Raw genomic sequence first — 11,416 nt, 5'->3', positions numbered from 1 at the left:
AACAGCATTTTGTGTCTGGCTTTAAGGATCTTCTACTTTCCCTGTAGTGCAAGGGTTATGCACAAACTCCATGGAATGGGGAGCCAGCCCCCTGGGCATTGCAAAGCTGGGGGGAGGGTGATGAACGGGACTACTGCCTCAGCCTGCCCCCCTTCAAAAAAGCCTTCAGTGCCTCAGTGCTGAGCAGACAGCTGGGAAGGGCTGGGAAAAGCTAGAGAGGGCTGGGCACACCCAGCATGTCAGTACAGGAACAGCTATGCCCTGGCTTACCTGGCTGCTCCTGCTCCCAGCTTAGCAGAAACCTCCGGAGATGTCAGTGCAGCGGGAGCTCCCTGCGTGCAGCCCTATCCCAGGCACACAGTGAGGAGCTATGGGCTTGAGACAAGGGGAGGAGGGGAGCACCACAAGAACCAGGCATCTCCCACATTATGTACACTAAAGCCTGATGCTCAGTTACAAATTTTTTCAAGGAAGCTGAAGAGGTGACTGATGTCACATCTTCATGTTGACCTGCTATTCCTCTGGACACTAGCTGGAACGTTCAAACCCAGACAGGTCAATAAGGAACTGTTTTAAGAACAGGCTGTTCCCCAAAGAGGGGGATAAACTTATTCCTCAGCATTTATTTCTGCCCTCTTGTTTAACCCAGAACTAATGTTGATGCAACTATGCATCGAATGGATCAGTGCTGGTGCAAACAGAACGGCTGGAGTGGGGCTGACAGGCACAAGGTGTAGACGAAGTCACACATACTGAGTGGCCACAGACCCCACAGCCCAAATCCCATTTGTAAAGCACCTAGTTTTAACCTGAAGTCCATGTCACCTAGCAGCTCTTGACTGTGATAACTGTCTTAAAAGGCAGAGCTGGATATAGCACTCTGGAGCATTTCAACAAACACGTCAAAATCTTTTCATCTTCAGAAACTCGATTTCTTCCATTGTTCCTTTGTTCTCCTGGGAATTTTTATCTCAATATTTTGCATAGTCTTAAATGCTACTGTGTAGGTAAGAGTGGTGCCATTAAATCGCACAGATACTATTCAATATTGTAACCACTTTGGATATCACTAACTAAGAAGCTTTAGAAACATTTATGAAGGAACTGAGCCCATCTGTGAACCTGTGCATCTTCGTAAAACAACTAGCAAAAGGAGGCAATCATAGGGTAATCCCATGAAGACACACTGAGTAGCATTCCTAAATTGTTTGAGATGCTAGAACAGATGTGAGAAGAGCCGATGTTCCCTGCTGCAGAAAGCTCTGGACACATATGATACCTGGATTCCCAGGGAACCAGACAAAAGGATACAGAGCACCACGCAGAGGGTGATGCTGGCTGAAAGAGCAACTCGTGGAATCCCGGCTTTCCGCCCCTCATTCTTCAGGTTAATCTTGAGGGTAAGGGCAGACTGGATCCAGCACGCCAAGGTTCCAAAGCCAAAGGTCAGTGATGTGCCCACATTGTGGATCTCCTCATCGTTGGAAAGCTAAGAACAAACAAAATGGTGACTGTTTGGACACCACAGGAATTATTTGATAGCTAATTGGATTGCTGCTGAGGTGGAATGGGGGAGAGTAAGAATCACTGAGGTGTGAGGCAGAGATGCTGTATCATTTCTTCTGGCAGAGGTGTAAGGTGTAACATAACCAAGATGAGTTGACAGCTGTCACAGTCGAGCAGATCTTCTGCCCAAAGCTCAAGCACAGTGGAAAATGTAGTTGCTCGGGGACTGCCTCCACAGCTCCCTGACAAGACTCACAAATGCAGAGCTCTGAAATAAATCCTTCCCCGGCTCAAAACAATGGTTGGGGTAGACAGGGACAATCCCCTGGGTCTTGTACAGCTCCTTGCAATGGATGCAAATTGTGCAGTCTTCAGTGCCAGCTGCCTGGGGCAGTGGGCAGCCAGAGCCCTGACACCTCCACTGAGCTAGCACATGCCAAAACCCAAGTACATGCTCCTGGTTTGACATATTTCTCCAACCAAATTCCCTCTCCTGCCCATCCTTGACCAGTGGGGTCTGAGGCAAATGAACCCAATCTCTCCAGGGTGCAAGGGCTTCTCTGTTCCTTGGGTTGCCATGTCTTGCAGGGTGCAGTGACTGCGCAATACTGCAAGGCTAAAAGGCAGGCAGGTTCAATAAGCAAGAGACCCCTTGAGGCTGCAAATACATTCACCAAGTCCAACATTAAGCCAAACAATTTCCCTTTCCCCTCAGCCTCTGAGGCTTTTTCAGAAAAGAAACCATCAGTCTATAATTTCTTCCTGCAGCCTCAATTCCTGTTTGGTGATTTTACAAACCCCTATCAAATAAGACACAATCTACAGGATAACAATATTGGTGCTGTGCCTCCATTGATCCTCTCCTCTCTACTCTTTTTTCTAAGGTTAGGTCCAAATCATAGTACAGGCAAAAATAAGATTGAGCTGCCTTTCCCAAGGTAGTCCGCACTGCAAGGGACTCACAGTTACAATGTTCCTCTAAAACAACCAATCTGTAATTTTCCAGAAATATGATTTAATGCCACATTCATCTTAGCAGTCAGCTTAGCACAGACTAAGTTCTCATTACCACATGCTTCCATGTCTGGCAAAAGATCTAAGCAAGGATATAGATGACTAACACAGAGTGGATAATTAGTTCAGAATTTATAACCTGGAAGACCAGGTCCATAAAAGTCAAATTATCTCACACCTCATTCACAAGGAAAAAAGAAGTCAGCTGTAAAACAGACAAAGTTCCTGCAATTACTCTATAACCCAAGGGGGTACTCAACCTTTACAAAACAAGTACCTTTTCGTATTGGCTCCCTGTCTGCAAAGCGAGGCAAGCAGCCAGCCTACACTGACCTTTCTCAGTTCCCGCCATTATTGGGGGTTATTACTTGCACCCCAGTGAGAGGGAGAGCATCAGAGTCAGCAAAGAGATGGGGAAACCCAAGTGCCACTGACTCGAACGCCTTGATTTTTCACTGCAGACCTAAGAGACGCACCTGTGAAGACAGCAGACATCCATCCCTGGAGATGTGGCAAAAGTTTGTTTGTATAATGTTGCAAAGACTGAGAATGGGAGGGCCCTCATCCAGGCACCCATCATATTAGAAATCGTAGCACTCCTCTGCCGTGTCCCTCTCCTGGCAGGTCTAAGAATCAGCAGGAGGCAGATTTAAAGGAACATATATTTTAAATGAAGGACCCTGAACTGTCTACTAAATCTGTATGGGCAGCTGTGCATCTGTTCACACAGATGTGTATGTAAACTTCCCGCTCCATCCTTTTACCCAGGCCCATCTGTGCCAAATTCCAGGGCTCAAGAAATTCAAGAGGTTCCTGCTATGGCTCTGGACAGGTCAAGTGTAAGCATGCAGGTGAAAATCCTGCTGGAAATACAAGACAAATTATTGTGGCCCTTCATCTCAGCATGTCACTGGAGCCACGGGAGTGGCAGACAGAGGTGGCAGAGCAGTACAAAGAGGACTGGGGCACAGCCAGACATGTTATCTCCTGAACTCACATCACAGGTAGTTCAAAGACCTAAGCAGATCTGCTGAAAAAGCAGGAAACTCACATCACAGATAGAGTGGTCCAAGCCTGCAGTGCAGTACCTGAAAGTTGCCGAGTAGGGTCATCCCAAAAGAGGCCAAGCACAATGCCACCAAGCCGCTGACGTTCAGCCAAGGGTTTAGCACCTTTGGTTTCAGCTGAATGAAGCGCAGGACAGCCACAACAAGCGCTGAGAAGGAAACAGAATGCAAGGTGTGTCATTAGGTAGAACCTGCTGCAGTAAACAGCTGGCTGGGGGCTCACAGATCCCTCCCCATCTCTGTACCCAGAGGGCAGAGTTCACTGCAGGTCAGCTTAGTGCCTCCTCCTGCTTAGTCAGGCCAAGACTAAAACCAGGGAGCATTTCTCTTGTAATCTGGTTAATTACATGAGCTCCAGGCTTCCTTTTGTCACCATGTTTTGTCTAGGAGCAGGGTTGCAAATTTTCTGGGGGAAAGAACACCTTCCTGTTTGCCTGTGAAGCTCCCAGCACACAGTCTATCACATATACACAGTGCATTCATTTTGTGGCAGCTGGGTTTCCATTGTTTCACTCCACTGACGAGCACTGAGCTCTCCTGGGGGAGGTATGTCAAACCCCACTTGTATTAAAAACATATGAATGGCACATACATATTTCTGCAGGTTTTATTTTTACCATAATGCCCACTGCCTCTTCTCCTCCTTTGGAACAAGTTCTGTTGCCACGAACATAAGCCAAAATATTGCAGTAATTTTCCATGGAGAACGGAACAACAGTCCTTCCAAGCTCACAATTACCCCGAGTACTATATGATACGTGATAGATATGATACATGATATATCATAGGATATACATAACCCCAGAAGACATTACAACTGTATATTTTTCCCCTCCATAGGGAATGTTGTATGGAACAACACAGAAAGCCAGGCAAACAGTTGGCCTTCAGAGGGTATTCAAGCCAGACCACTAAAAAGCTATTTAGTCGAACAGGGAAATTTCCTGGTTGCTGTCAAACACCTTCTCATGCCCCTGTTCAAACTGATAGCATGCAGGTCATATTGTTGTAAATCGTTTGCCTTAGCAAATTGGATCTGTATTTTACACAAAACCCTCAGTATAATACCAAAAATATTGTTTAGGAAAATAAGAGCACTATAAGTGAAAAATACCCACTTTCATGCAAACTGCAAATGATGTTTCAATTTACTCTCTTACAATTTTTTCTAGTGAATCAATGCGCTCCAAATCCTTGAAAACAAGAAAACTCTGTTCCCCCCAAAAAAGCGGATTTCTTTTTTTCATCCCCAGATAGTTGTTTGGGACAGCCACCCTGTGACTCCTTGAGCTCACATGCAGGAACGTTTTAATTTCTATTCTACAGTACAGAATCCTGAAATTATGTGATCTTTTTCTAAAACTTGATAGGAATTACAAAAGGGAATTAAAAGCATTTTGTGCAAAACAATGGCATTTTCAATTTCAGTAATTCCTACATTTCTAGCAGGTTTCTGTTGTTTTCCTCTCCTATAGCTCTGACATAACTAAAGTGGCCAGAGGTACAAGGTAAAAGCAGCTCTCAGAAGCACACAAATACAGCAGAGGAAAGTTTGATTTTACCCACAAAGCAGAGATTGGAACAGAACAGACTATTTCTGCTGGAAGGGACCTACAATCATCTCATCCTACTGCCTGACCAGTTCAGGGCTGACCAAGTTAAAGTATGTTATTAAGGGCACCGTCCAGATGCTTCTTAAACACTGACAGGCTTGAGGCATTGACCACTTCACTAGCAATCCTGTTCCAATGTTTGAGCACTCTCTCAGTAAAGAAATATTCATTCTAAACTCCCCCAATGCAGCTCTGAACCATTCCCACATGCCCTGTCACCGGATCCCAGGGAGAAGAGATTAGCACCTCCCTCTCCCTTTCACCTCCTCAGGAAGCTGGAGAGAGCAGTGAGGCTGCCCCTCAGCCTCTTTGTCTTCAAACCAGACAAACCCAAAGTTCCTCACAGGACATTCCTTCCAGCCTTTCCACCAGCTTTGTTACCCTCCTCTGGGCACATTCAAGGAACTTCACAGCCTTCTTAAGTTGTGGGGCCCAGAACTGCACATGGTATTTAGGGTGAGGCTGCACCAATGCTGAGGACTTGTTAAATTTCATCCCATTAATCACTGCCCATTGTTCCAGTCATCTAGGTCCCTCTGAAAGGCATCTTGTTCCTCAAGAGAGTCAAAAGGACATCCCAGTTTGGTATCACTAGCAAACTTGCCTTCACCTCCTGCATCCACATAGCTGATAAAAATATTGAACAGAACTGGCCCTAGGGATTGCATTATTCTTTATACGTGACCATATAATCTCCATAATTTTTCCAGGAACTGAGGTTAGACTAACAGGTCTGTAGTTCCCCGAGCCCTCCCCCATGCCTTTCTTGTAGATTGGACTAACACTGGTTGGCTTTCAGTTGGCAGTGACCTCCCCAGACTCCAAACCCCTTTGGTAGATGATTGAGAGGGGCCCTGCCAAAACATCCACTAGCTCCTTCAGGACTCTGGGATGAATCCCATCAGCATTCAGCTGATACAGCTGGTCCCTTACAATTCCAGTGCCCACAAAGGGAAAATCACTGCTCCCACACTTGTGATCCTCCAACTCAGGGGACTGGGCAGCCCAAGGTCCATCAGCATTACTAAAGACTGAGGAAAAAAAAAAAAAAAAAAAAAATTTGAATGCCTCTACTTCTTCTTTATCCCTATAAGTCAGGCTCCAAGTCTTCAACAAGTATTCATCCAAAATTTTCTTTAGGTCTCCTTTTGCCACTGACATACTTAAAAACACCCTTTGTGTTGTCTGAAACTACTCTGGCCAGTTTCAAATCTAATTGAGCTTTTCCCTCTTCCCTGCACATACAACCCACAATCTTCCTGTGAAGCCTGACCTTCCTTCCCACAGATCATACACTGGCTTGAGTGCACAAGGAGTTCCAAGCTCATTCAAGCCGTTTATCTGCCCCACTTCTTGACCACAATCCCACACAGTGGGATTGCCTGCCCTTGTGCTTCTAAAAGGTAGTTCTTAAAGGCTGACTCCTAAGACCTGAAAAGCATATTCCCAGGGTATTTAGGGGGACCACTCTGTTGTCCTTTTTTCTCATTACAGCAAAAATTCTAAACTCAACCATTTCACAATCACCACAGCCAAGACAGTCACATACCATCTCATCTCCCATGACACATTTGAAGTCTGGAAGGTTATATTTCCCTCGTTATTTTTCTTTTTTGCCATGGGAAGAAGCAGAAATGAAAGTGTAAAAGATTTCACATCATCTAATTCCAGAAGAGTATGTATGGGATTTTACTTATGTTTCAGTGACAAACTGAGAAAGAAACATTCCACTGGTGGTTCCTACCTAGAAATGCCGCCATGTTCATGACTTGACTAAACACACAGCTTGCAGGAGGTGCATCACCTGCAATACTTGAAAATATAAAGTGTGTCATTGTAACTCTAGGATGGTAAAGACACATAAATAACAACCATTAATCAGAACAGTAACTGGAAGAAAATAATTCACTTACCTTATATAAGGTGGTCTTTTGGGACCAGGTTTCCTAAGAGATATAGGCATAGGAATAAAGATTCAAGGTTTACTTTTCTATTTAGTTTTAATTGTTATATTACTTTAAAGAAACAACTGATTGAACATAAAGCCACAACCAGCTCTTACCTGTCTGGTACATTTAGTGGAAGAATTTTGTTATCTTCCACTGCTATAAAGTACCTGTCAAAAAGAAAGAAAGAAAAAAAATTATGAAAGTAGTGTAAAACCTCATCCTAGCTTCCATTCCAAATATAACCCAAACAACACATTAGGTGTCTCAAAGCTTACTCGTAGGATCTGCTGGAGGCAGCCTGTGCTTCTCTCTGCTCAAGCAGGCAGTTTTGCTTATTTCCCAGCCTAGCTATGTGCCTTCCTCTGTGTTGCATCTGGTTTGCAGGTCAAGTAGGTCACTGAACTGAGCTGCCTTAGAAATAATCAGCCAAGGCAATGTTTTAATTTTTAATTTGAGTAATTTGATTCATCAGGTTTACCATGGTCCTCCCTCCACAAAAGCTGTTTTAATACAGAGGGAATGGGACAAGAAGAACAACAAGCAATAGAGGTCAGACAAAAGGCTTAAGCTGCCCCTGCTGCTGAGAAACAACATCCACAGACGATGGCCAAAGCCACATCTCAAAACATAAATGCTTCTCAGGCTGAGCATAGCTGCTGATCACACATTTATTGCTCCCAAATTCATGCTGCAGTCATCTGCCTGCATGCTTGGAGAGAGCCCAGCTCAGGGAAATGCATGTCTTGTGTGCATTTTGGTAAGAAGTATTAGGAAGAAAGTGAGGTGTCAGCATTAAGCTTCTGGCAGATTCAGTGCAGTGCTGGATGCTGCAGATTTTGAGTTTCCACCCCAAAGCAGGGCCTAAGTTGTTTCTCCAAGAGGTCTGCTGAGTCATTCAAAGAAAACATGTTTAAAGGGAATTTTTGCATTTTTGTCTATCTCATCTCAGGCAACTCCCAGGAATATGTGCCAGGAAGAAGGCAAGGTCAGAAGCTTGGCATGTGGAGCACAGAAACTCAGGGATAAAAATGTGATCCTCCAAGCCATGAATTGGCACAGACTGGCCCCTGCTCCTACTGTGTGACTTCCCAGTCCCTCAGTAACACCAGGACACAGCATCCCCAAAAGACACTCTGTACTGAGACACAGCCCACGCCTCAGTGGTGCTTCTGACTGCCCCAGCCTGACTTGCTCTCCCAAATAACTAGCAGGAGAAAACTTACACTATCCATAATCCAGCTGATGTGAACAGGGTAAAGACAAGAGGTAAAAACATCCACACGCTGCATTTCTTCACATCCATACCTGCTAGAAGCAAAGAACAAAGTAAAAACAAAAGAAAGAAGAGGGCAGAGGTATTCACCCACCTTGCCCCCCCCCTCTTTTGAAAGCACAAGGAGCATCCACACAGAAGGGGACAAAGCATCAAATTCCTAATGGCCACTGCAAACCTTTCACACTACTGGCATAAGGGGTTAAGTTGCTGCACACAGGCAGCATCATCCACAGGCTGCATAAAAACCAGGGCACAAACAGCCTGGGGCTGTGGAGCAGGAGAATTTTCAGACACACCTACAAAATTTGAGCGGTTTTTCAAAGTATTTTTCTTGAGCATTTTGCACAAGGTGACACCACAAGACCCGTAGCCTCGATTCCCTACTACTTCCCACAGGCACAAGGCAAGGCAGCCTCCTAACCAGGATCATTACCAATTCCACATGCTGCCTCAGCAAGGCCTGCAGCATGAGGAGAGGAGGATGCACGTGCTGTGTCATAATCTCACAAAACACACAACCAGCTCCCATCCTGACCACAGCAATCAGCTAAAAATAGTGTTTGGCCACATCCAGAGTAGAGCCAAGCTGATTGCTGGCACCCAGAGTGCTGTCAGGAGTCAGGATGAGGCATTACAACTGGATGCAGGCACTGTGAAATCCTGCATGTGGCGTAAGGATGCTGTGTACCCCACCTCCCAAGGAAGCATCTGTCCTGCAGGCAAGATCACAATGGGTGAGCATCTGGAATACCAGGGCTGTTCCTGTAATATGTGCAATTCACAAATGCCTCTGTGTTGCTGTGCTGCAGACACAGAGTCCTGTCTCCCTGTGAGTCCTTTGACAATGGATCAAGTATTTCTTTATGCTCTGTCCTCCCCCATACATGTCCCTCCTAGCACAGGCACAGCCAAGAGACACAGAGTGAACAGCACAAGGCTCATGGCTGCAGCACCTGCTTTACTTTCCCCAAAGCAGCAGCACCTGTGCCCCTGCACTCTGCTCCCCTCCCATAGCCTGCTTGACCAGGCATTTCCTGGGGTCACCAAGGCCCACATGGGACAGCAAGGCACCCTGGGGTACCAGGGCAGCTTGGACATAGTGGCCTTTCGCTAAAGCCTGCTTGTATTTGCAGCTTAATTACCTCATCCAGGTAAAAGGTCCTTAAAACAATGACTCTCCCCTTTGTCCCAGAGAAAAGTGCCCACGATGTTGTTCTTCTCTTCTAAGCTCCCCTGGCCTTCCTATATCTGCAGCACAGGAGCCATGGTCTTTCTGGGCTGCTGCCCTGCTTTCTCCCCACTGTGAAGACCCACAGAAGAGAGTAAGCACCCCCACCATGCCACAGCAGCCCCCAGCTCACTGCTCCCCCAAAGCAGCCCCATTGCAAAGGCAATGCTGGCTCGACTGCTCAGGGCCCCAGACACCAACTCCCTCTCTGCCTCACAGGGACAGAGGCTGAAGGAATAGAGGTGAGACTCCCCACACCTTTTAGAAGGCAAGGCAGCCTCACAACTGCCTCTACAGGTCAGGTGTCTTGTTTTCCCTGGAAATCGCCTAGCAGGTGTACAAAACAACACCGTGGCAGTACCCTGAGTCACACCACACTTGCACAAAACCATGAGGCCATGATTTGGTGCTGCCTATACAGATAGCCTCGAGTGAGGCTGAATTCCAAACCTCAAAAGTCAGAAAAGCAATCAGATAAGGTCTCTTCCCTGACCTGGGAGCAGAGAGAACTGTAGTCAGGGACCATGAAATGATGCAAGTATTATGTCAATTTGAAAGGCAGTCAGCTCCAGCGTGCTTATAGATCTTTAGCGTGGTCTAACATATCAGAAGAAATTATCGATGAGAGGGGACTAAATTTCCACACCAATCTCACCTCTTTTCCTCTCCTCTAAATTTCCACACCAATCTCACCTCTTTTCCTCTCCTCCCACACAGGAGACACACAGTGTTTCACAGCTCTGTTCCCTGCACAGCCCCCGCCCCAGCACTTCCAACTATTCCTTGAAGTGCTGCTCTTCCCTTTTCCTCCCACTGCTAACCAGCAATGCAGCAGCATCCCTTAGCTAGTGTTGGACATTACTCTGGTACTGATAGACCCATGCCAGCAACGTCCAGGTGTCACTTGCCTCACCCGTGTCCCTGATGGACCCCGGTAGCACAGTGCCCAAGTGCCAGTGCCCCGCACAGGAGAGGCATAACTGTATCCAAGTTCCCCACTCCTGCCTTGGCTGAAGGAAGTAGGTAGGTAACATCATCTCCTGTTTTCCTCTGCATCACCTGCCCATATTTCCTCTGCAAGGTAACTACTGCCATTTATTCTCCTCTTTTGTCTGGTGGTAGCTGGACGAAGCCAAGGTAATACAATTCTTTCAGGTCAGGGGATGGCACATCTTATTGTTTACCCTTCCCCTTTGGAAAGGTACAAAAGATTCATTTACACAATAGAAGCAAACAGCAGCCATAACACCTGCCTTCATTAATGGTTTGCCACAGCTCCTCCACCTTCTAGCATGCCTCCCAGCTGAAAAACAGCAGCCTTCACAAGCTATTTCAGCATTGTCTGTCAGGCAGAGAGGGAGGTGGCACGGGACTTTTCCCTCAGGTGAAGCAGCGAGGCACACAGGAGCACACAGGGACAAGGACTCCACACCAGAATGAAGTGGGGAAATATGAAAATACTGTCCAGATAACCATTACTCTCTGCTGAGCTCTAAAATGGAGCAAGGCCAGGACTAGTGCCTGACCTTATCAAAGTCAGAGCAACATGGATACAGATTCACTTCCTTGGAAAACAGCCGTGTGTTTAATATTTACTGTGCCACATGGAGTCCCCTTCCATCAACCACTAACAGAAAATGACATCTGAAATCATTGCATATTAAATGAATGATCAGCACAGAGCAGAGTGTCCTAATGGGAAGCCAGGTCTATAGTTCAGAAAAACACATTCATTTGAGCCAGTTAATAGGAAACACCTGGAG

At 46.2% G+C, this 11,416-nt stretch overlaps 1 protein-coding gene across 4 annotated transcripts in view; it reads right to left on the bottom strand.

Annotated features, from left to right (window-relative positions):
• TMEM150C (transmembrane protein 150C) overlaps positions 1-11,416 on the bottom strand; it is a 31,541-nt gene that overhangs the window by 3,241 nt on the left and 16,884 nt on the right. For 3 of the 4 annotated variants that reach the window (XM_027887266.1, XM_027887265.1, XM_027887267.1), the window contains exons 3-8: positions 8,373-8,457; positions 7,263-7,316; positions 7,114-7,146; positions 6,945-7,012; positions 3,609-3,736; positions 1,312-1,489 (exon numbers count right to left, since the gene is read on the bottom strand). In XM_027887266.1, the coding sequence (XP_027743067.1) occupies positions 1,312-1,489; positions 3,609-3,736; positions 6,945-7,012; positions 7,114-7,146; positions 7,263-7,316; positions 8,373-8,457 (546 nt within the window). The remainder of the gene's footprint in view (positions 1-1,311; positions 1,490-3,608; positions 3,737-6,944; positions 7,013-7,113; positions 7,147-7,262; positions 7,317-8,372; positions 8,458-11,416) is intronic. The other variant, XM_027887268.1, reaches the window with a different exon arrangement.

Source organism: Empidonax traillii, unplaced genomic scaffold (assembly GCF_003031625.1).
Source record: "Empidonax traillii isolate 1590-97213 ecotype Southwest subspecies unplaced genomic scaffold, ASM303162v1 scaffold205:size1172791, whole genome shotgun sequence".
Taxonomy (NCBI): Eukaryota; Metazoa; Chordata; class Aves; order Passeriformes; family Tyrannidae; genus Empidonax; species Empidonax traillii.
Note: the sequence above shows the minus strand (reverse complement) of the source record. Positions and strands in the feature narration are given on the sequence as shown.